The sequence below is a fragment of the Malurus melanocephalus genome, unplaced genomic scaffold, assembly GCF_030028575.1.
Source record: "Malurus melanocephalus ecotype Western Australia unplaced genomic scaffold, MMel_1.1 scaffold_639, whole genome shotgun sequence".
Classification (NCBI taxonomy): domain Eukaryota; kingdom Metazoa; phylum Chordata; class Aves; order Passeriformes; family Maluridae; genus Malurus; species Malurus melanocephalus.
This window is the reverse complement of record NW_026623871.1, coordinates 108,622-134,373: the sequence shown is the minus strand read 5'-3', so window position 1 is coordinate 134,373 and position 25,752 is coordinate 108,622. Positions and strand designations below refer to the sequence as shown.

Below are 25,752 nucleotides of genomic sequence, written 5' to 3'. Positions count from 1 at the left end.
TATTTACCCAGAACTCATTTGGAATGAGACCAAAACATCATACTCTGTTTTTTATGAGGTGGATGACATATTTGGTGACGTAGTTCAAAAATACTCCAGTTAAGGTATCCCTGTAGATTTTGCTGAATATGTAGTATATACCACAGGATGTGAAGAGCCTTTGAAAGAAAGATTCGTTGAGACTTGCTCCCAAAGTGATACCATACTCCAGCTTACAGAGGTCTGAAAGAAGATACTGTTCAGGATGCACAAGCACAGCAGTATTCTGCTGACATAACTAAAATCCGTTCCTTCACACACTGCTACTTAATTTTGATATAGTTTCTGATACAATTAACTTCACTTTCTCAACCTGTACTGCAGTTAAGTATGAATTGCTTTCTCACACTAGGTGTTKATCGCCTGATCCTGTTTGTTTTGTTGGTGCACACTGGCCCAACAAAAGAATTGTGATTATGAGTATCCCTCCCATGTTTCATTGTTAGTCTCTCAGTCTGTTATGGAAGTCATTATTGTTCTGCAGCCGTGAATCCTTAGAGATAGTAAAAAAATACATACTCTGGGGATGCACAGCCTTTGTTTGTATTTTCAGTAATCATGAGCAACAGAGGGGAAAATATATATGATTATATTAGTCTCCAAAGCCAAGAATATGGTATTTCCTTCTGTCATGAGCACCAACTGTGCATTGCTGCATGTGCAGTTTAGCAAGTGTAATCCTTACCTCCTTGCCTTTGTCTGGAGATGCTCAAAGGCTTATGGTAACGTATCTTTGCTTCTGTTTTTGTTGTGTACGGTGAGTGCAAGAGGCCTCTTTGACCAGTTTGGTTTAAATGAAGAGTCATGGAATGTTTGGTTAAAAATCTTGTCTGTGTCCATCATTCAGCAGTCTTGTTTTTTCCTTTACAGATTCCTCCCATCATGACTCGTCAGAAACAAGTGGGAAACCAGAGGTTGAGGTCACTCTTGAAGGTCAGTTTCCCAAGTCATTGATTTCAGTTGGTTGGGTATTTTTAAATGTGAAATGTGTTTTGCAAAGCCTGGATTATAAGGCACAGAATGAAGAGAATTGTGTGTGAGTGTTAACTGCAGTTTGAATTGCTCACTGACAGGTAAACATACGTAGTTGAGGAGTATTATAAAACCACAATATACTGAAGCATATTGGACTTACTGGGCTGGTTTTGAAATGATTCCTGACAGGATTTTGCCCCTTGTGTGTATTTTTCATGTGTTGCTAATGAAGAATAGTCATTGAAGAAACAAGATGTTATAACATTGAATAATTCTGCAGAACACGTTGCATAATAAGGAAATTGCAGTTATACGGAAAATTTGTTGTTAATCCTAGCTTCCTTAAGAATGGTACTGGATCAGAAAGGCTGTGTTGCTCCTGGTGTCAGTGAAGCCTCAAGGTATCTGTCTAATATCAATAGCTCTAAGATACCAGCATCTGTGCTTTACACTTCCCTTTCTTATGTAAATGGCCCTAAAGGCGCTAACCAGTGTCCCTTTTGTTCTCAGGCTCTCTCATCTTGGTAGGCGGTCAGGTGTGTTTCTTGTATTTGTGAATTAGTGTCCTGTAACTGCTTTGTAACACAGCTGAGACTGACCTTTGCATTGCCTGCTTGTGGAACTGGATTAAGACGACCCCATGAGCAATTTGGGGAGTAGGCAGGGCATTCAGGACGTAGTGGATATTTCTGGCATTACTTTCACCATTGTGCAATGCATCAAGGAAATAATTCTTACATTACGTCAATAGAAAAGTTTATATGAGAAGAGTCATTAAGTTCTGCACATATGTAAAGGTTTTTACCAGAAAAGTAAAAGTGCTGTGCAAAGCTTTTTCTGACAAGAGTATAACAGAAGTGTCAGATGCAAGATGTATCAATATGTAATATTATTCTTGCTATGTAAACCATACCGTTGGTGACATGGGTGCATGTTTTTCGGTATATGAAATTAGTTTTCTTTGTCGACTTTAACCATTTGTTTTCTCTGAGATGACAGGTATTGGTACTTGGGGTATCTAAAAAACTCATTACCACATAGATGGTAGGGCTGGATGGGGAAGTGATGGGGAAGTGACTGGCTAAGTAGGAAGTCTCTGACAAATTGCTAGGTTTGCTGTTTTGGTCTCTGTCCGTTTGTGTGTGTTTGAGGTAGAGTTGACCGGGTCAGTGAATTCCATTGGCGCCCATTAGTTTTACACAGGTTTGAAAGTGGGTTTAGAACATTTGATCTTTTCAAGACAAACCTTAGAACTGTGTTCTGGGAATGATATTACTTCCAGTTAGATCAAACATGTAGTCCATATCAGCACAATTTATGTTGTATTTGCTTTTGCTGTTGCATGGTCATTTTACGGTCATGCGATGTCCAGTCATGTTTCAGAACACNTGCTCACTGACAGGTAAACATACGTAGTTGAGGAGTATTATAAAACCACAATATACTGAAGCATATTGGACTTACTGGGCTGGTTTTGAAATGATTCCTGACAGGAGTTTGCCCCTTGTGTGTATTTTCATGTGTTGGTAATGAAGAATAGTCATTGAAGAAACAAGATGTTATAACATTGAATAATTCTGCAGAACACATTGCATAATAAGCAAATTGCAGTTATACCAAAAATTTGTAGTTAATCCTAGCTTCTCTATGTATGGTCCTGGATCAGAAAGGCTGTGTTGCTCCTGGTGTAAGTGAAGCCTCAAGGTATCTGTCTAATATCAATAGCTCTAAGATACCAGCATCTGTGCTTTTCACCTCCCTTTTTTATCTAAATGGCCGTAAAGGCACTAACCAGTGTCCTTTCTGTTCTCATGCTCTCTATCTTGGTAGGCGGTCAGGTGTGTTTCTTGTATTTGTGAATTAGTGTCCTTTAACTGCTTCGTAACACTGCTGAGACTGACTTTTGCATTGCCTGCTTGTGGAACTGGATTAAGACGACCCCATGAGCAATTTGGAGAGTAGGCAGGGCATTCAGGACGTAGTGGATACTTCTGGCATTACTTTCACCATTGTGCAATGCATCAAGGAAATAATTCTTACATCACCTCAATAGAAAAGTTTATATGAGAAGAGTCATTAAGTTCTGCACATATGTAGAAGTTTTTACCAGAAAAGTAAAAGTGCTATGCAAAGCTTTTTCTGACAAGAGTATAACAGAAGTGTCAGATGCAAGATGTGTCAATATGTAATATTATTCTTACTATGTAAACCATACCGTTGGTGACATGGGTGCATGTTTTTCAGTATGTGAAATTAGTTTTCTTTGTCTGCTTTAACCATTTGTTTTCTCTGAGGTTACAGGTATTGGTAATTAGGGTGTCTAAAAAACTCATTACCCCATAGAAGGTAGGGCTGGATGGGGAAGTGACTGGCTAAGTAGGAATTCTCTGACAAATTGCTAGGTTTGCTGTTTTGGTCTCTGTCCRTTTGTGTGTGTTTGAGGTAGAGTTGACCTGTTCAGTGAATTCCATTGGCGCCCATTAGTTTTACACAGGTTTGAAAGTGGGTTTAGAACGTTTGATCTTTTCAAGACAAACCTTAGAACTGTGTTCTGGGAATGATATTACTTCCAGTTAGATCAAACATGTAGTCCATATCAGCACAATTTATGTTGTATTTGCTTTTGCTGTTGCATGGTCATTTTACGGTCATGCGATGTCCAGTCATGTTTCAGAACACAATGTTGTTTTCCTTAGGGAGTGCATAAGCTGCTTTGTTTTCTGGTACCTTGTGCTTCGCACAGTCCCTCTTGCACAAGTTGTTACTTCATAGGTATGAACAGGAGCTTTCTCAAGTTACTCAGATAAGTAATTTGTTGCAAAATTTGGTGGCCTGATAAGCACAGTTCCTTAAATCAGTTAGAACTTTGAAATTCAAAGCAGTTCCATTTCTCTACGTGAAATCCCGGGATATAAAGCAGTGATTTTCCTTTCTTTCTTTAAGATGATGATGATGGCTTCCTTCCCCCTCACAAAAGTCCAAAGAGCACCAAGTCAATTAAGGAAGCTGCCAGTACTGGGGAACGAAAAACAGAGGAGTTAAATTTTGGTAAGATTACATTAAAGATGATTTTTTCTCTCTGCTTTGTTTTATAAAAATGTTTTGGGAAATTTTGCGCAGCCAGAGTAAGATATTCCAGTGGAAGCCTTCACTTTAGAGCCATGGTCTCTGTATAGAGGTATTGCAATGATATCATCATAATCATAGAGTACCTCTGTTGTTTTTTTCTTATTTGATGTGACCAAGTAAATGTAGACACAGAAATCTGGTATCTTTTGATAGTGTTTTTTTTATGATTCCTTATGTGGTGTTCTCCCCAGAAATGCCTCCACTTCCATTACTCCGGTTAAAGGTGCTTGCCATGAGACTTTTTGSGGTCCTGTCTCTCTCCTTTATTCTGGGGGTTTGGTTTGGTTTCTGGACACATAGCCCATTAATTGGGACGCACAGCCTTTGTTTGTATTTTCAGTAATCCTGGGTAACAGGGGATAATGTAAATGATTGTATTAACTCTACAAAGCCAAGAATGTGGAATTTCCTTCTGTCATGAGCACCAACTCTGCACTGCTGCACATGCAGTTCAGCAAGTRTAATCCTCACCTCCTTGCCTTTGTCTGGAGCTGCTCAAAGGTTTATGGTAACATATCTTTGCTTCTGGTTTTGCTGCGTACAGTGAGTGCAAGAGGCTTCTTTGACCAGTTTGGTTTAAATGCAGAGTCATGGAATGTTTAGTTGAAAATCTTGTCTGTGTCCATCACTCAGCAGTCCTGTTTTTTCCTTTTCAGATTCCTCCCATCACGAGTTATCAGACAAAAGTGAGGATTCTGAGATTGAGGTCACTCTTGAAGGTCAGTTTCCCAGGTCATTGATTACAGTTGGTTGTGTATTTTTATATGTGAAATGTGTTTTCCAAAACCTGCATTACTAGGCACAGAATGAAGAGAATTKTGTGTGAGTGTTGACTGCAGTTTGAATTGCTCACTGACTGGTAAACATACGTAGTTGAGGAGTATTATAAAACCACAATATACTGAAGCATATTGGACTTACTGGGCTGGTTTTGAAATGATTCCTGACAGGAATTTGTACCTTGTGTGTATTTTTCAAGCATTGGTAATAAAAAAGTGTCTTTGAAGAGACTAGATGTTATAACATTCATTCATTCTGCAAGAACACATTGCTTTATAAGTACACTGCAGTCATATGTAAAATCTGTAATTAACCCTAGCTTCTCCAAGAATCGTACAGGAACAGAAAGGCTGTGTTTGGTCTCTGTCCGTTTGTGTGTGTTTGAGGTAGAGTTGACCTGTTCAGTGAATTCCATTGGCGCCCATTAGTTTTACACAGGTTTGAAAGTGGGTTTAGAACGTTTGATCTTTTCAAGACAAAATTTAGGAACTGTTTGCTGGGAGTGATATTACTTCCAGTTAGATCAAAAATGTAGTCCATATCAGCACAATTTATGTTGTATTTGCTTTTGCTGTTGCATGGTCATTTTACGGTCATGCSATGTCCAGTCATGTTTCAGAACACAATGTTGTTTTCCTTAGGGAGTGCATAAGCTGCTTTGTTTTCTGGTACCTTGTGCTTCGCACAGGCCCTCTTGCACAAGTTGTTCCTTCATAGGTATGAACAGGAGCTTTCTCAAGTTACTCAGATTTCTTGGAAAATTTGGTGGCCTGATAAGCRCAGTTCCTTAAATAATTAGAACTTTGCAATTCAAAGCAGTTCCATTTCTGTACATGAGTTCCTGGGACATAAACCAGTGATTTTCCTTTCTTTCTTTAAGATGATGATGATGATGATGACTTCCTTCCCCCTGAGGAGAGAGCAAGGAACACCAGGACGRCTGATGAAGCTGCCAGTACTGGGGAAGAAAATGCAAAAGATTTCAATTTTGGTAAGGTGACATTTAAAGATAATTTTGTCTCCATGGTCTGTTTTATGAAATTGTGTTGGGTAATTTGCGCAGCTAGAGCAAGGTATTTCAGTGGAAGCCTTTTCTTAGGAGCCATGGTCTCTGTGTATATGTATTGCAGTGATATAATGATCATCATAGGCTACTTCTGTTGTTTTTTGTTATTTGGAGTTACTATGTAAAGATAGACACAGAAATCTGGTATCTTTTGATAGTTTTTTCATGATTCCTTATGTGGTGTTCTTCCCARAAATGCCTCCACTTCTATTACTCTGGTTAAAGGTGCTTGGCGAGGGACTTTTTGCAGTCCTGTCTCTCTCCTTTATTCTGTGGTTTCAGCTGATTTCTGGACACATATATCTGTCTGTTTTTGTTAGGGTCTTTGCTGTTGCAATATGTTTTTTGGCACAGTATTTGAGATCTTTATTAGGATTTCTGGAAATTTAGTTCAGTTGAGAAATTTCGGTGGACTCCCGTCTTACATGTTTTTTGTATTACTGATGTCAATTTTATAAAAAATGTGTAAAATTTTGAGAGCTGTGTTTGTTGAAGATCATTAATACTGATAGGCCAATTGGCATCTATCATTTTTTTCGGTTTGGTCAGGAGAACATAATGACAGCATTACTAGAGGACAATATTGAAGAGTTAGTACTGTAGAAGCTTTTGTTATATTCATTCCCTCAGTAGAAAAYGTCATGTAATCCTTGAAGGGCAGCAGTTTTGGAAGGGCATAACCAATATGTTTGATTGCAGATGGCGAGGAAGYGAAATAAAATGTTAGGATGATGAAAGTTTTAGTTAGCTTGCAATGTAGAATCAGCAGTTTGAAACTATCTCAGAGCTTACCTGCTCAGTGTTGCTCTTAGTTGACTTAGTAGATCTCTCAGGGCTGTTTTCAAGAAAGTWTTATTTTGAGCTTGCTGCTGTGTAGTTAGASTACAGTGATTTGCATCTCACAGGTTATTCAGATATCTTTACTCCTGAGCTTCCTAAATTGTACTGAGGAACTTGTCCCTTATATTCACTTTGACATTCACATACAGTAAGTGGCCTACAGTATTGCAGGATCTGCCTAAAGCAAAATGAATTTGAGAAGTTTTGGAGAATGACCCATCATTTGCTCTAATGAAAAAAGAGCAGCTGTTGGTAGTTGCAGTACTGCTGTTTGGACATTTCAGAGGACTTTGCACCTTTAGCAYTGAGCTCAAATATTAGATAGGAGAAAGGAGGTGGTTAATCTGTCATGAGTAGCTGCCGAAAGACAAAGGTACGTAAGTTCAGAAAGCAGAATATGTGCTTGAGAGAGAAATCTGTYTCATCTGATACGCAATTCCAATGTTTTACACAACCSTGRTGASACCAAGATGTTTGAGTTGGAGGTCYTTCCTGTACTTCTTGATTGAGCAGGTACCTGAAGTGGCCTGAGAATAATGTGCTGTGTTCTTAATTTTGTGGAAACACAAAAACAAAGTGGAAAAGAAAATAATTTTAACCAACATCTGGTAAAATGTTTGATCGAAATTTATAATCTTTGGGAAGTGAGATTAGATTTCAAAAACATTGTGAACCAACTATTTGAGGTTAAAAATACTGTTGTGGAAAGGAATGGACATCGTCACTAGAAGTCTTTTTCCATGTTTTCTCACTTGTGTAATAGATTTTATAAAAAGCTCAGAAGCTTCAAGTTGTGTCTTGCAGTTGTGTTAAACTATTTTAGTGGRAAAAAAGTCCCCTTGTTGTCTCACAATGGCAGTGATGGGAAGTATGTATGTTTTTTCCCCATTTTAGCACACTGTTGAGCACAGGTTTTTCCAGCCTGCAGCATGCTTGGAATTGCTCTGTTTTCTGTGACATGTGTGTGAGTTGTGTGTTTTCTATTTATTTCCTCAGAGTTCTCTGGCATGATGATGGGAATAGGAGTGTGCCTAGTACCTGAGCATCACTGTGTGTGCAATGTGCAGGTTGCCCCTGCTGTAGTGGGTCTTTTCTGGAGCATGTCCCAAGGAGAGAAAGGCATGAAATTGAGTAGACYATGGACAGATGGGGAAAATTTTCAGGATTGTTATTTAATTGGGATGATGTTTCCCATATATTATAGGGTGTTTATACAGGAATAGAAGAAAGCAACCATCTGTCTTGGTGCCTACGGGAAAACTAAACTGCTTCTTAGAGTGTCAGCTTAGTGCAAGGCAGCATGGCAAAACACCCTTTCTCTGATTCATGCCCACATTTGAAGCATTCTATCCTGTTGATATCCAGGAAATWACGTTCAGAAAAGACAAGCTTAAAAATGGGCCCCAAAGTTTTTTACATTGGTCTGAGAATGAATATTGAAGCCCTTTTGATATGGACTCAAAATTCAATCCTCTGTCTTGTATGATACAAGAATTTTTTGACAACTGGAGGTGTAATGGCTKGAATGGCCTAATTTTTTGACCTTTGTAGTTACTAGATGCAAGTCTTTGGAGTAAGAAATAAGTTGTAAGTACACTTAACTCCTTTTTAAAAGGCCGGGCAACATCTTGTCCTGGTGCTTTAAAGACCCTAGAAATGAAACAAGACAYATTAGAGATAATAATTGTTAGTATAGGAGGTAATATAAAAGTTGGTCTTTATTGGAAACCTCCAAGGAGCAGATATGAAAAAATGTCCACACAAGCCCACCTCTCCACAGGATGAATAYGGTTTTAAAATTTTAGCAAATTAGCATAATTGTCAAAAAAGCACCAATTACAGATGTAAGAGGTGAGTTAATATTCCCCAAGTTCAACCCTTTCTAAATCCTTCCCCCTCAGATGAAAACTAAACCTTATTTGTKCAATTATGTCTCGAAGAGCTGTTTTTGAGCCTTGGCTTCCACAGAGAACCAAGATAGGAAAGAGGCCCCTGGAATCTGTTTGGCCTTTCTGCCTAGGGAATTGTATGGAAAATCCCTGGGAATAGATACTAATACAATAATAGGCTACAAACACATGTGTAAAGAATATAGGGAATATATTTTAAAAAAGGAAAAAAAATAATTTTGGCCTCAGTACCATGTACGAAGGAGTTGTATGATTTTTCTAAAAGCATGGAGATAATAAAAAACCCAGTGAAAATGTGTGCTCTGTTACAGGCAGAAAATTAGGTGTTAAAATTCTGCCTTTTAATCCAGCTCTCCATGAAACACAGGACTGGATTTGGATAACTTCTGTCTTGCAGCTGTGTCTTCTTTTGGCAATAGGATTTGTGGGGATAKTTTGTAACACCTGGACTTGGGGAAATGCTTGATTAATGTAGAGGATGGCAGATGCCTCCTGAGCCAGGTACTTGAACAGATTTGCACCAAAACAACTCCATGTACTTTCTGTAAGCTTTATCAAGCTTCACTTATTAAGCTTTCTGGCACTCAATTTTGATAATTATCAAMAACAGCTACAAAGTGCCTTTACCTCTGGTGGCAGCAAGAGCTGCTGACTGAGCCATCAAAGAAAGAAACCATTTTTGGAAGTTACTTCAACCTGGTTTGTGTTGTGGKTTTTTTTAACTTCACTTAATATACAAGTTTGGGAGGTAATCTGAAACATTTTATTCTGTCTTTTTGTTTTAATGTATCCATGCATTTTAAGGTGTAGCCTGCACTGTGCTCAGCAGGCACCTGTTTGCAAGTGAGCTGTAAAAGTACGCATTGCATATTTAATTTAGTGGTAACACGGATTTTAGAAGAGATTCTCAGTTTTGTTTGTAGTCTGACATGTCCTCCTCTTTTCTTTGCAGACAAATGGAATTCGCGGATTACAGGCTTGAGAAAGGCAGTTGAAGAGGTGTTTGAAAAAAAATACGGTATGTGTTACACACCTTTCCAAGCCATTGCCTGTAGTCCTTTGTCACTGTTAGTGACAGACTGTTCTTCCACATKCATCTTGTTGTTGACTCATGAGAACACTAGAACTGGCAACACCAAGGGGCTAAATATTTTTAGAAACCAAAAATTGGGGGAAGTAGTTTTTTTTGATGAGCAGAGTAATTTCAAAATGGGATGTCTCGGATTGGCAACAAAGTGTGAAACTTGRTTTTATTTTTCAGTTGTGCTCAGTCTTCTGGAGCACCTGCATGCTCACATATCTTGGGCACTCACATTTGAAAGAGCTGTCCTTTTTCTGTAATTACATTGAGTCTTTCMGTGAAAGAATCTTTTTAGAATGGCACCAGAGAGAGGCTGCCACTCTTTGATTCTTTTTCTTTGATTATGATAATTTTACAGTGAAMCAAAAATTATATATATTAATGGCTCTTGGAAAGAAAAAAGCACCAGATGTGTTAGACTTTGGAATTTGTCTCCAAATGCTGCTGATATATTTTGTGTCCACGTATCACAAACTAAAACAGCATCAGCAAGGATTTAAAAATAAATGCTGGTGTTCCTCTGCCACAAAAAGTGGAAGTGCTTTCAGAATGGACCTTGTGATTTGGAATTACTACATGTTTGGGTTGTGACTACCATCTGACACTTGAACAGCCCACTGMAAGCAACTTGCACCAAGGTAATACAGTTCAGAATCTGATTCACTGTATTTTAATTGCTCTAGAAAGGAGCATCATTCTTAGTGAATTGCTTTAATTTTGATTTTGGTGTTTGCACATAGCATACTTGGTTGAAGAAAAGTATTTGGTTTAAGACAATTTAAGAAGTAGACRCTATGGAATGAATTGCCTCCCTATATGGTATTAACCAATCCCTTTCCAGCAATAAGGGACGAATACTAGTAGATGTAAGTGAAAAAAYAACAATTTAATAACAAGTGAAGCAGAAACAAGCAAAAAGTAAGAGTACATAATCTTTAGATACAAAATTGCTGAAACTCTGGAAGACCATGGCAACAATGGGAAATCAAGAATGATGGGGTATGTCCCTCCCTTTCCAAGATGGAAGCCACCATAACCAACCAAATCATGGCTTGAAACACAAAGGGACAATGGCTGCAAACCCTCCTGAGGAGGGAGAAGCTTATGAGGCAGCTCTAGTKGCAGATGGGAATCCTGGGGTTGCTCGGGGAGCTCTGGCCCCACCGTGTCAACCTCCAATTCGTTGTCGGTCCACGTCACTGTCTCACGGCCTGGTTCTGCCCACCATTGAACTCCTCTGGTGCTGGTGCTGCTGTTTTGGAGCTGCTGGCACATTGAAKGGAGGGGCAGTGATCTTCCCAAGCAGTGGGAGCAGCAGCCTCCTGGCATGGCTGGCTCCAGCCGCCAGGCTGCTGATGGGAGTGGTGAAATTCTCTCTGAAATAGTTTTTGATTGCACAGTGCACTTCCTGAATTGCTTCTGTTGCCAGTGGCAAGAAAACAAAGTCAAGAGGGCAACAGCCAAATGGCAGGAGAGAGTTTCTTTGCCTGAGGCAAAGACGAAGAGGCCAGAGAGGCAAAAGCCATGGGACAAAARGAACCTGAGCTGCTTGGGAGAGTTGACTTGAAATGCACCCGTGGCACTGTCCCCAKCCCGTTCTGTTTTCCAGCTGCAGGGTCTTAAAGAGASMGTAACARTTTTTGGGCACAGATAGATATGGAATGCAGTTACATTTCGGGTTACCTACAACACCAGCCTAAAAATCTCCTGCAGAGTCTGTTGAATGTTGAGCTATTTCTGACTTTCTGTAGCAGGCAACATGTAATTTAAAATTATCTCCTTTTCCCTGTGGATGACAACATGTCATTGATTCACGTAACAATTATCAGACTATCTTTTTCTATCTATATGGGCATGCAGTCTTCCATTTACGGAAATGAGTAATCAGTGTCTAGAATTCCCAGAATGTTCTTCAAATTTGCTGGCTTCTGTAGCTCCAAAGTGTTCTGGCATTACCAGTTTCTGTACTCTATTAAAACTGACGTGTCTGAAAAATATAGCTTTGTGTTTTAGATGGGATTACCTTTTAGTGACTCAYATATACAGACTAATTTATAAAAATAAAGCTACATTCAGAAGGTTTTTTATGCAAAAACATGTAAAAATCTAAGAAGCCTCACTGCAGACTGTGATGCTGATGATGTTCTTAGGCTTTCTAAACAGTATTGGCTAAAACATTTACTGATTTAAGAGAAGTAAAGACTCTCACATGTGAAAACCTTCTTGTTGTCAGTTACTTATTTAAACAGACAGGATTTTTGTTACTCTGAAGGTGTTCTTACTTTGTGCTGGGTAATGATCTGGATTTTAGTCATGTTCTTGGTCAGTTGCCCTGAGGCTTGTCTGCTGGATTTATTGAGATTTTCACCATGTGCCACAACAACCTCCAGGGCTCAGAAAAACTTCTGTTATTTTCTTGAAAGAGGTWCACGACTGCAATAAAAATCTACATTGATGAAGGACTCATGTGTTACACAACAGAACTGTTGATGATTGCTCAAGAATTCCTTTGGCATGTATTTAGGCACATAGAGTTTCATTAGTGTTTTTGGTAAAAGCCATCTTCAGGGTCATGYCCATCTCTATGAATCTGTTCTGTTTCCAGTTTTGGTCATCTTATGTTTTCCAGTTGAAACCAAGTCTAGTTGAAACACCGTTCTTCTTGCAGTTTTCTAAGATTTTGATACTTGATTCTGTTCAAAATAGAAGACAGAGATACAGCGTTTTCAAAGCTTTCTTTTTTTTGTGATAAGCATTACTAGAAATACTCTGATTTCAAGTGGTTGAAAGAGTGTGTTACCCAAGTGCCTTTAACACCTAAATTGTTTTATTCCATTAAAGAATTTGCAAGTTAGTGAGAGCATTTTGCATAGACAATGTCTGAACCACGGACCACTTGGGTATTATGTTAAGTTGCTTGAAAAGGTGACCTGAGTAGTTTTTCTTTCAGAAAGACTGCCACAACATCCCTGTACTCTAATTTGGGCTTAGCTTGTTTTTTTCTCACAACAAATAATCTTTTGCATCTATCTTCCATATCAAAACAGCAGAATGTACCAAACTATTTGCAGACCAGTCATATGGTAATAGAGAATTCTTGTTGCATGGCCTACAAAATTAATGTACCTTGTGAGGATAAGGAAATCAGYCCTTTTGGTATTTGCAAACTCTTTTTTTTTTCTCCAGTATTTGCCAGCCTGATAATAGTATGRTTCTCATAAAGAAATGCACTGAGATTATTTTCCAGCTATGGCTGAGTCAGTTTCTTGCTTTTCATTTGTTTTAAAGATTTCATTACTTTTACAGCAGTGTTAGAAGTGTATTGTTTAGTTTGTTAGTGGCTCTTTGGATTTCTAAAATACCTGGAAACATTAGGAATTTACTGAAAAGAAGGGATGTGTGCCCCTATTCCAAGGCATAAATGACTCTTGTAAGCTAACAGTAGTGACAAATAATAACAGAGCTAGTGAACTGAAACATGCTTGGTTTATAATTAAGCCTAGATAACTTAATCTTTCAAAATGCTCTATTACGCAAAACCAAAATAGTGAGAATCTTCACTCTAATGGGTGATAGGAGAATCTTCACTCTACATAATATCSTATGTATTAAATGTTTACATAAAGGGAAAAGAGGATGATTTGCATATGTATGCAGGGCTGCAGCTTGTTTACTGTGAATCAGAGTGATTTTGGTATTAAACAAAAACATTCCCACACAACGTGAATGCTTGCACGTTTAAATGTGCTGAGGGGTTATTGCCTGTATGCTAAGTATAGTGTTAGCATATCAGACAGGTAACTGACTAGAGCCACAAGCTAGTCCAATGTTTTTATTCTTCTTTTTCCTTAAAGCTCAAGCTCTAAAAACAGAAGGTCCAGTGTCTGTCCCATAYGCACTTTTCCAGTCACATGCACGAGACTTATGTGTGGAAGGGCTGCCAGAAGGAGTTCCCTTCAGGCGTCCAACCACGTACGGCATTCCTCGACTGGAGAGGATACTTCTAGTAAAAGASCGGATCCGGTTTGTGATTAAAAAGTAAGGAATTTTTCATTTTTGTCTCTACGTTACTCAGTGTTTTCTGCTTGTTCCATTTTGGTTTGTTATTCTTCAAGGAATTCCAAACTGGTTTCTACTAGTCCATTAATTTATAGTACTAAGGAGTAGTTTTTAGTTGATGTTCACTTTGATAAATTCTGCTTTTCAGACCAGTGGAACACTACAATGGTGGTGGAGAGATCTCTGAACTGCCCTCTTCAATATTATGGACTTCTTCTCAGGGGAAGATTTCTTTGTACTGTTCAAATATCTGCAGTGGCAGTACATGTTGAAAGCCACTGACTTTGGGATATTTGATCCTGTCACAGGATCCTGGCCTGATTTCAGCTTATGGTTTGTTGTTTTTTTCTTGCCAGAATGTTGTATCAAAGTGTCTATAGGTGTATTTGTATAAAGCATGTCCCAGGGCTGGCTTGAGAACACATAGCTACTGGTTCCTGTGGTTTAGTTGGATGTGTGTCCTTGGTGTCTGGAGGTAGATCAGGTCGTGTAAATGAAGGAGACCTTAGGTRGGGACTGATTGAAGCTTAAAGGAAGCTTCAGTGAGTAACAGCTGGTGTTTTCCTGTGTTCAGTGGTGTAGGGCCTAATCCAAGACTTATTTTAAGTGGATGAGAATCTGCTGGTTGCAATGGTCAGACTCAGAATTGGAGCCTGACAGCCCTTGCTCCTGTACATGCTGCCTTTACCAAGGATACTAGTTGCTTGCATTTGGGAGGAACATGGTCTGTTTCTACCATCCTGCTTCTAGAGATGCTTCTAGATAACTRGAAAAGACGAAGAAGTATAGATCTACCTTTTGTCTCACTTAAAATCAGACATCATTCATAGATTTTAATATTTATACAATGCTGGCTCCTGTTTTTGTCAGATATGTCTTAGTTGCTGACASAAATTAATTTATGGTGTTCATTGATCTTGGAATGTGTGGTTACCAGAGCAGCTAAAAAACTAGTTTGGCTCTGTGAGAAACATCAGAATGTTTAATTTTTTGTTTGTTCAACTGTGGATAAAATTAGATACATTTTGGAAACAGAAGTGTCTGCTTTGAAGTTTACTTTTTTAAAGGTTAAATTTTTAAATTGGATCTTTGTTTCTGATTAAGTGTGTCTTAGAACTCAGGGGTAAGTTTAATAGAACCTGTATGTTACCATGAAACATTACAGCTCTGGCAGATACGGGTATCGGGCATGAAAATGTTTTGTCAATAGGTTTCCAACCAGCTCTTACAATACTTTGGTGCTAACTGGAATTTAGTGTTGGGGATCATGATGCCCCCTGTGAAGTTTTTTGGTTTTGATCCTCCAATAAGTAGTAACTTGAAGCTGTAACTGGAGGCTAGTTTCTCAAACTGTTTGTCACTGTTGAAACACGTATCTTAAATCTTCCAGGCCTGAACTTCTGAATTTGGCAGATGTTTCAGAGAACAAGACCACTTCAAAAGGTAGGTTTCCAAACRTATTCTACAAGCACATTATGCTATTCCTATTTGTCAGTGTTAGTGGTGACTACAATCTGCGTTTACTAATAATACATTGCAAGCAGTTCCTCTGATTTAAAATTTTCTTCAGCTATAGAGTTTTCCATTGGTTATCCAAGCTGGTGTTACTTACGCTGTCAATGGACTTCAGCTTGACAGAAAGAAAAACAATGAACTAGCTAGGTGTTAGTCTATTGAGATATAGAGAAAAGGCAGCAGTTTCCACAGCTGATAGAGTTTACTGGAGAGGGAAACTGTACCATGGAATAATTGCTTATATATGGGATTTTCCAAAGTTAGATCAACTGAAGGGCAGTGGTGAGCATAGTGACATTTTTTACTACAGAATCTGATTTTCGTGGATAGTGYGGCTACATTTGCACATAGTAGTGCAAAGATAATGCATTCCAACCACTTCCCATAAATGAATACTTTTCAGCAGATGCATGCACTTACATGTCTTGTTTTTATTGAGTACCCGTCCAAAGGCAGAAAAAATGACCATGTCAAAATAAGACTACAGGAATAGATTTTTGCTAACAATTGCACGTATGAACTCATTTTCCTTCAAGTTGCTAGAAAGAAGTTTAGCATGGGAAAAAAAACAGTTTTGAAAGAATTGTATTTTTGTTTAGGCATTAGTTAGTAAATTCTTTTTCCAGTGTTGTTTTTCTTTTCATTTGAATTCTATTGTCTGTTGGGCTTCAGGGCATTTTTTTAAATTGTCCAATTAAACCAAGTGTTAAAAGCTTGTATGCATTAAACAGCAGTTACGAACAAATTGCTCCCAACTCCAAAATGCTAACTGGCAGCCTCACCCTYGCTGAACTGTGAAGTTGTAGTAATACCAGAGAAGTCCTTAGTTCAGACAAAGCAAGCATATAGACAGTAGTATTTGCACTATGCAGCACTGTTATGTTGTATTATATACTCATAGTCTTCTGTTTTAAAAAGTTGTATCAAAGACTGCATTAAAGTGAATATTAAAGATCTAAATTAAGCAAAGCCATTATACCATAAGGATGTCTATTTAATGTGTGTGTAGGAATAAAACTTTTCCTGAAGTAAAAGTTAAATTAGTGTATTGTGTCTTAATAGCCTRCTGTTCTTTCAAGCACAAAATTTGTCTACAGAAATAGTAGATAGGCTGGTAACTGAGCCCTACCCTTAACTGGACTCTTATGTGGGTTTTCAAATTATCCCTTTTTTCTGTTGTTTGAGTCATTTATAATATGGTTTTACTTATTATCAAGATAAAGCAAGTTCATTGCTTATATCATAAAACTCCTGTAAAAAAACAGTGGTAATCAATTTTTATGACATAGGGTTCTGAACAGTTACTTATGTTGTTTGTCATCACCAACTATCATAACTAGAGATAGTTACATGTGACCTCTGTATCCTCTCTTAAGAGAAGAGAGCACCTCTGGAAGCTGTCAATAATATCTCACAGAACACAGAAGACAGCAGCTGTCTGAGCCTCCTTTCCTGCAGTTCTCTTCCTGTTTGGATTCCCTCTTTCCCAGTAGCTCATTATCTCCTCTGCTGCTCCATGTGTCCACTGCCATCTCAGGAGACAGAGCTATGGAGCACCAGCCCTTGCTCTCTCAGCTSCTTGTGACTCCAAGTCTAATTTCTGCTCTGTCCATAGGCCCTGCTAGTGTATGTCCCCAGCAGGAAGGGAATGGGATGAGTATGGAACCTGCATTTTGACTGGCAGAGGAAAAGATTATTTTTATTTGCATTCCTGTGGGAAGCAGGCTGGTCAGGAAGATTTTGTGGAACGGCCTTTTTCCTGAAACTCTGAGAACACTGATACTGGCTGCAAGACAGACCAGTCAGATCTCAGGAATGACTGGGGAAGTGTGAACTGGTGCTTATGCTGATAGCCCAGTCTATTGCAGTGCAGTTATGGGACACGGGTCATTGCTTTTGCATTCTGACTAAACCCACAGCATGGCAGCTGGCCAGTGTCTTCTTTGAGACTGGGAAGCTTCACTTGTTGGTCACAAAGACATATTCAGGAGAAAAAAGTGATTTGTATTACATGTGCTTTGATCTCTTGTGTCGCGTTCCAACCGTGGTGAATTGCAAGGAGTTCTTTTATTAATGGACGGTCAAGAACAAAATGAAGTCAACCGAGACAAACCTTGTATCTGAGAACCGTTTATTGGTAAAGAAAAAATGCGGGGAAGTAATTGCCCACCAAAGTGGGCTGGAAAAGACAACAAAAGAGAGAGGAAAATGGAAAAGGGATGGGGGGAGAGAGAGACAGAGGGAGAAAGCGGGCGTTACCACCAGCAGCACCGGCACGGGCAGCCGATGTCCACATGACGGGTGAGCGCTGCCGGCTGGCGAGGGAGCACAGCTCGGGGAGAAGTGCGGCTCCCACGGCCCCGGACTGCCGGACACGCGGTGAGTGAGTGGACACTCGGGCAGGAGCTCCGGGACCCTGGATGGAGTCGGGGCGAGGATCGCGGAGCGGGCGAGGTCGGAGGCAGCAGTGGCTCAGGCAGGACAGGCGGTGGCTGGGTCAGGTGAAGGAGTGGGGTGAGGCAGATGCTGCACTCGAGGCTTGGAGGGCAGGGGGCGTCCGGCCAAGCACCCAGCAGGAGGGAAGGCAGATACCTGGGGACAGTGAGAGCTAGAGAGGGCAAAGACTAGGCAGACCCCAAAGTCCTGGCCGAAAGTTTGTTGCTAAAAGCAGAGTAAAACTCCCACAAAGTCCAGACCCAGAAACTCATGGTTAAAGCACAAAAAAATATCCACAAAGCTCAGACCCCTAAGTCCAGCTCAAATGGCTCATGAAGGCAAAGCTTGTGGTGCAGTTACTTTTTATACCCGCTGGCTCCTCCTAGAGCCTGCCTGCTGACCGGGAGACCATTGGTCCAGTCCAACCTTCTTAATGCTGTCCATTGATGGAGCCCTTCCACCATCTGATTGGAGAAATGTCTCTGGCGGGAGCAGTGTCTCCAGGTGCCCATGTGAGCTGTTGCCTGGCTAAATCCCCCCAGAGACAAGGTTTCTCCCATCTCCTGGTTGCCTCCTGCAAGCTGCACGTGTGCTCTCCTTCTGTACATGCCTCTGACAACCATTGTTGAGGCAAACCAAGATTAAAATGGCTTCTCATACCTTGAAAAGTTTTCATCCATACGCATACCTAATTCTGCACTGAATATCAAGATAATTCTTCAGGAAATGAAACTGCTGAAAAACTTATTCCCATCTCCAAGTGGAATCTGCAGTTTGGAGGTGGATGATGAAAGCATTGCAGTTCTTCAGGCCAATACACTGTGTGTATTTTGTAGCAAGAATTGATGTCACTGGTTCAGTGGAGTTTTGTTCAGTTTTAATATTCTGTCCTTCTTTTATGATCATTTTTTTCTAGCTCCAAGTTGAATTCATACTTCTTACACACAGAAGTGTATTACCTGAAAATGAAGGGTGATTATGCATCCTACAAACTGAACAACTGAAAATATACCAAAATAATTAGGGAATGTTTCTTTTGTTCTGTGTCAGTCTCAAATACAGGGAAAGAGGAGTGGTGTGCTAGAGTCACCAAACTGAGAAAGATGGTAGATCAACTTTTCTGTAAGAAGTTTGGTGAGTACAGTATTATTATTATTTTGTTTTCTTTATGGCTTTTTGTTTCTTGAAGGTTGTTTTCATTCCTTCCTTTGAACATCTGTGTGAATGAGACCCTTGTTCAGATTTTTTTTTTAAATATCTTAAATTGTGGCAGTTGAGTGACAAAGTTTTAGTTTACTGCTTATACAAGGTAAATACAAAGTTTAAAAATAATTATAAGTCTCACATATACAGCTCTTGTGATCGCTCTCAATTCTTTCCTATTTGGGTTTTTTTCCTTTGATGGTAAATAAAACAACCATTTACTTATATTTATGTCCACTGCAATATCGTCATAATTAGTATTAAAATACTTCTGGGTGAATTTTTATGTTCTGTCTAATATGAAAAAATAGTCAACTTCTTAAGAGCTTGAATAAAATTTTCATGATGCTCTATATTAGATTAACAACTTTGGATAAAAGAAATATATTATGCCCCAATGAGCAGTTTGGTAATTTCCAGTCTAGTATTATGACTGCCCAACAGCAACATCATACAATATGGCAAATATTTTACGTTTTTGATGTGCTGAGACTTGGGTTCTGGTGGGTTTAGATGTCCTGCATTGTACCAGATTTTAAGATCACAATTGCAACAGCCTGAGGAATTGGTATCAGCTAGCTTTTATTGAAGGTTGATTGGTCAGTCTGTCCAGTTACTGAATATATTTTGTTTCAACAGCCAAGGCCTTGGGGAGCACCGAGCCCAAAGCTGTTCCATACAAGAAATTTGAAGCTCATCCAGCTGACCTCTATGTTGAAGGGCTGCCAGAGAACATCCCCTTTAAGAGTCCCTCCTGGTATGGGATCCCTTGCCTTGAACAAATAATTCAAGGGGCCAACAAAATAAAATTTGTGATCAAAAGGTAAGTCTAAACATGGAGAGTTTTTTAAGAAAGAGTCCAAACAAACACCTATATGTAATCAAGCACTTGATTTCATTAAGTCGTGAGACATTTGGTCTCTAGTTACTAAATAGGGAAGTTAAATATTCTGCATAATAAAGTGGGTATTTACAATCCAGACAAATATTTCAAAATATCTTATATATATATATATATATATATATATATATCTGTAGCATGTTGACAAGTGTGAAAAAATATAATAAAAAACAGAATGAAAACTCTTCAATTCATGTTATAATAAGTAGTAGTATTTCATTTATGTCAAGAATAAGCTAATTATTTGTGTCCTGATTGCAGGCCTGAGCTGCTAACTMTCTCTTCAACTGAAGCTACTCATCGCAGGTCAAACACCTCAGGTAAGACAGGTGCTGTCTCCAAGTGGGAATGAAAGGGTTTGATGGAGAAAAGCATCTAGATCAATGCTGAATTTTTCATGAAGTAACCCTTGTGTGATGAGTGTGCTGRTATGTTCTTCATGAGGGCTGGAAGAAATAAACTGGTCACTGTGAACATGGATGTCTTCCTGGATTGTGAAATGGTCACCTTCAGACCCCCAGAGGACTGGAGTAAGCTCTGGAGYCCCTTGGCATTTCACAGCTGACCCAGGGCACTTTCAGGTCTCTGTTGGTAGGGAGTTGTTGGGGCTTACTGAAAGCATGAAGTGCCTTTAACAGGAAGAAAAATCAGTTATGGGTTTATTTCCAGTTGCCTTGAATTGATGTGCCTTGGTGCTTTCTTGCTACTGGAATGTGCAATCCAGATGTTAATGGTTTTTTTTAGGAGTATGAATCTGCTTGTAGTAATAACACAAGCCGAGATTCAGGGCTTCCTATGTTTTTACACACACATAACTTGCAAGCAGTAGTCATCTTACATCATCACAGTGCATTGTGGATTTTTTTTGGATTTGAGGAAAAAACTCCTATTCAGTAAGAAGGTACTTAAATAAAAAAAGGCTGTTTTTCTTGAGGAGCAGAGGAAAAGGCAGCATTGAGTTTGGGGCTTTTTCAAAGTAGTAACAGCARGTACCAGTGACAGCAGTGAAAAACCCAGCTAATATCCTCTTTCTGAAAGAGCAGGCAAGTAGTGATGATGATCCTTAAACCTCAAACTGTTGGAATGTACAGAATAATACTTCTTTTTTACTAGTTGTTTCATTGTATTTCTCACTGACTTGCAGGTGATTCTGGAATTGCCAGTGCCTGCCATTCTTTCTGGGGTTCAGGRTCTGATATCAGAGAGATAAACACAACAAATGTTCTCCTGGGCTTAGAGCCCAGTGAAAACTGCTTCCCCAGACAAAGGCCAAGGATCTTCTTACTGCCAATGCAAACTTAATCTTCCTAAAGAATATTAGACTTTTTAAAGCAAAATACTATTATTTTCGGAAATAGTAGTCCTGTGCCATCAACAGACACATTACTCATTGTGTGTCCCTCTCTTAACAGATGTGATTGTGTTGTTAGTTTTCAAGTTCTCATATTGAAAGAAAYGTGTTCAAATGTACCTCTGTATCTAGAGCTGGGTGATTCTCTGACACACCTGTTTCTGGTTTTCAGCGAGAGAAGATTGGAATGCCAAGATCACAAAGCTAAGAATGCAAGTAGAAGATATATTTAGTTTAAAGTTYGGTAAGTTAAATGCTAAATTAACTCTCCTGTAATGCTGCTGCATTTTAAAGCTCCACTGTTTAAATTTTACTGTATTTACTTAAGCTTTGGAAAAATACAAGGACAGATGTGGAAATCTTGAGTCTTCTTACCTATGTTTTACTTACTCTTTCCCATAACAAACATAACTATTTTTATAACAACATCCTAGGCCATAATTTTTCCAGTTGTGTGACAAGACATGATGCACAAAAGTTTTTGAATGAAAAAAAGTTCTCAGAAGAAAATATTAGGCACTGCAGGCCTATATTAGATATTATCTGTAACAAGATGGGCCAAGTCCCCATTTGCAGTTACTCCACATAAAATAATAGAAAATCTATTYAAATATTTCTGGTTTTGGGGGGCTGTGGGTGTGGAATTTTGTTASCTTTGAGTAGCAGAACTTCTGTAAGACAAGATTCTTAAAATCACTTCAGATAAAATTCTACCCATTTAAGTGTGTAATCTATCATTTGATCTTTATTTTCAGCCCAAGCTCTGGGCCTTTCAGAGACTGTGAAAGTTCCCTATTCTGTATTTGAATCAAACCCCAAGTCCTTGGTYGTTGAAGGCTTGCCAGATGGAGTCCCCTTCCGGAGTCCTACATGGTTTGGAATTCCACGCCTTGAAAGAATTGTCCGTTCGAGTAGCAAAATCAAATTTATTATAAAGAAGTATGTTTGCGATTCAGTTATTTTTACCTCTGATTTTGAAGTTCTTTGACTTTATCCCAGCAATTCTGGGCTTTAAATGCCACCTATATTCTGCTTCCAAGAAACACAAAGAATATTTTGCACATACGTTTTATCTCATAAAAGGACACACATTCTTCATTAATTTTATGTAGATGTCTAAATAGTGTGTTTCATGCATCAAGAATTGAGGGAAGAAAATGGTTTTGTATCCTTTTTTCTTTCACTTTTGTATATTTTTTACTTGAAAAAAAAATTGCAGAATAGAAAATACAGCTTTGTGTTTTCTATTTTTCTTTGGTGGTTATAGTAGAAGGAGAGTTGTCCATGCTTCTAACAGAATTTCATTGTAGAGAGCTGATATTATGTAATCAGAACTCAACTGAATTTTAAGAAATTTGTTACACTTAGTTGTATTACTTGTCTCGCAATTGATTGGATTTTTCTTTTCAACTTCTAGGCCTGAGCTTCTCACTTCCTATTTGCCTCTGAGACTGGCTAATAAAATAAAGAAGAAAGGTAAACAATTAAGTATTATTTGCTGCCATCAATTTGTAAATACTTTTTTTTCTGCTTCCCTAGCAGACTGAGAGATCTTTGTGGTTGAAAAATACAGGTGGTGTAAATAAAAGACATTATTTAACATAAACTAGCATAGTATTGCCTATATCTGCTATTATTTCAGAAAGACACTCAAACCATAAATGTATCTGCTTTTTTTACTGAAGTATTCTAGTACACTAGATGGAATTTACTCAATTTTGACAACTTTTATTTCACTTAATGGCTTCAACCATATTTAACTTAGAGCTGTGAACTACAGKAACTAATAATGATGTTTTATAAGAAAAGAATAGAAAAATCTTTTGTCCATAGAGAATTCAGATGTTAGTAAATTTTTTGTTATTTAGATAATAAAAAGTACCAAACATGTCCTTCACATTTAGAAAAAATGAAGTCTTCTGTTCTGAATTCTTGGAAAATCTAGGTGTGCCTTTTTCAAGAGTGCTAAACCTATTTTTAAGGTTGTGAGCATCACTGTATTGTTCAGGTTTTACTGTGCAGACWATACTTAGTTCAGTCTGTTGGTATTCTCAGAATACAGCTGTTTTTTTGTTAGCCGTGCAGGATTTGTGCTTCATACCTTGTGTTTTTTTGACTTCCAGTAATTAGTCCAAGGATTTCCGAAGTGTCACAAAGTTCTGCAGACAATTCAAAAAGTTCTGCAGACAATTCACAAAGTTCTGCAGACAATTCAAGTGTCCCGGAGATTGAAGTTACTATTGATGACAGTATGGAAGAAATATCCTTAAATATTCTTCTGATGTTCTTTTATTTTAGTCTTCTGATGCTTTCTGTTCTTCTAAGCTTTCATAAGTAACTTACWTCTAATGTAGCAACTTCTGTTCCACTTCAAGGCTCTAGCTATACTTCTATTCAGAAATAGTTTTATTTTTCATTTCTGAAACAAACAGGATATTGTGTAGATGCTTAGATAAAATGTTGGAATTTGACAGCTTGCTTCAGCCTGTTATTCCAAGCAAAGATGTGGCAACTGGTGTAGTACTGAGCAGAGAAATGACAGACATGATCAGTAGTATTAAGTGATTAAAAACAACTCTAGAAGAACTTCTTAAAGGCTTTTTAAAAATTCTGCTCTTGATTCAGAATTAATGATTTCCTTTGTAGTCAAGTTTGTTGCATTGTTCTTTTTTTATGATGTCTTGCTTCTGCTCTCTGCGTTATATGTGTAACATCTCTTCATAGGTCCTAGCAAAGCACAAACAACAGATGCTCGAACTAATTCTCACACCAMTTGCTCCAATACAAATTTGAGGCCACAAGGAAAAGAGTTTTCTTTTGGTAAGTGTTGGGGGAATTAGCACACATGCATTCTTTTAATGTTGGTATGGAACATCCTGATTATATATCAGATATTTCGAAATCATATTCTGTTGTACAGTTAGTGAATGATTGAAGTTCTTGCTTTTATGTACATTCAGTTCTTCATTATGTGGAGTAATCTGCATTAGAGAAATYCTGGATGATATGTGGAGTATGCTGTACAAATGCAGCACAGATCCATTAGATCTTATTGATTCAGGTGCAGAGTCAGTTTTAGATTTTTGCTGGTCTGTTACCGTGCARTGCTGGAGACCCTGGAAGGATTTTTCTGGTGCAAAATACCACCAAGTGCACAAACCCAGCTGAGATATTATACTGTCCATAAAGTTCATAAGTGCTCCACAAATTTGAAATATTGACATCACTGTGCAGTGRTGATACCCAGGTGGGATGTAGGAAACAGGAAGGATTTGAACTAACCTTAGCAAGCCATGGTCTATCAGAGCTGATTATGCATGATTGCCACGACCAACCTCTCCAGTTCTGGAAAATCAGTAAAGGAAAAGCTACAGAACTGAAAATCATGTAGTTGTATTCCTGAATGTAGGCCAGAGCTTTTTGGCCATGGAAGCCCAGACCTGTATGTGCAGTGCTCTGAAACAGAAATCTCTGCACTGAAAGCAGGGTCAATTTGCAATCCAGAAAAATTCTTCATTGTCAAGTGAGGTGAGCRGCTGCATTCAAAGTAACTCTAAGCAATTCTATATCTCAATAAGCCTTTTTTTCAGCATCCTTACATTCTGAGTTTATTTGCTYATGTTTGTATAGGAAACATGTTTGTATTTGGTTTTATTTGCTTTATCTTTTTTGACCCCTATGCTTTCTTTTTAGCTGTATAGTTGTGAAATGAGTAAGGAGTTATTTACTCTTGCTGAGCTAATTGAGAATGARTGAGATACTGGTTTGACATAGGTGGTATTCATATTCAGAATTGTGTACAGCTTTCTTGGACTGGCCTAGGCTTTTTTTTTTTTTATCTGCAACTTTTATAAACTTTCAAATAAGGTTTTAGTTTTGTAGACCAGGCACGGCCCACTTAGTATAGCCACAAGTAAACAGGTTTAGTAATTTCTGTGATGGCTGTCTGAAACAAAATGTCTATCTAGATGGGCATTTAATCTCACCACTGAAGTAGAAACTGTGCTAGAGATTAAAGCTCTTAGGAGAGAGGCATGTGTTTCAGGGCTGCGTCCCTGAACAAACAAGAAACTTTCTGCCACTATTTTGGATGCTGGTTCAGATAAGTAAATTTTATGCTGATACTGTAAACTTGGATCACTCTTGGATTAATTTTGGTTTTTGTCACCCTTTCTTTATCTAGTGGCAGTATCTTTCAAAGCTCCAGGAAAATGAGGATTGATGTGGATATAGTTTTGCAGAATGAAAGCCATTTTGCACATTTCACTGCCATAGTAAATTGGTTATTAAGCATAATAATATATTAGGCATTTATTAAAATACTATTCAAAGACTGATTCATTGTGTTAGTGTTGATCTAATTCTTCCAATTTCCTCCTGGCAGAGTTGTGGAATGCCAAAATTTCTGATTTAAGGCAGAAAGTTGATAATCTTTTTAATGAAAAATGTGGTAAGTTTGGTTTTTTG

At 38.5% G+C, this 25,752-nt stretch overlaps 1 protein-coding gene across 8 annotated transcripts in view; it reads left to right on the top strand.

The window, feature by feature from the left end:
* GTF2I (general transcription factor IIi) overlaps positions 1–25,752 on the top strand; it is a 105,841-nt gene that overhangs the window by 67,027 nt on the left and 13,062 nt on the right. For 6 of the 8 annotated variants that reach the window (XM_057383562.1, XM_057383565.1, XM_057383561.1 and 3 more), the window contains 17 exons: positions 910–972; positions 3,958–4,062; positions 4,800–4,862; positions 5,804–5,914; positions 9,692–9,757; positions 13,675–13,858; positions 15,270–15,322; positions 17,663–17,773; positions 18,881–18,964; positions 19,673–19,856; positions 20,196–20,254; positions 21,458–21,529; positions 22,041–22,224; positions 22,703–22,761; positions 23,409–23,534; positions 24,010–24,105; positions 25,670–25,735. In XM_057383562.1, coding sequence (XP_057239545.1) covers positions 910–972; positions 3,958–4,062; positions 4,800–4,862; positions 5,804–5,914; positions 9,692–9,757; positions 13,675–13,858; positions 15,270–15,322; positions 17,663–17,773; positions 18,881–18,964; positions 19,673–19,856; positions 20,196–20,254; positions 21,458–21,529; positions 22,041–22,224; positions 22,703–22,761; positions 23,409–23,534; positions 24,010–24,105; positions 25,670–25,735 — 1,686 coding nt within the window. The remainder of the gene's footprint in view (positions 1–909; positions 973–3,957; positions 4,063–4,799; positions 4,863–5,803; positions 5,915–9,691; positions 9,758–13,674; positions 13,859–15,269; positions 15,323–17,662; positions 17,774–18,880; positions 18,965–19,672; positions 19,857–20,195; positions 20,255–21,457; positions 21,530–22,040; positions 22,225–22,702; positions 22,762–23,408; positions 23,535–24,009; positions 24,106–25,669; positions 25,736–25,752) is intronic. The other 2 variants (XM_057383568.1, XM_057383567.1) reach the window with 2 other exon arrangements.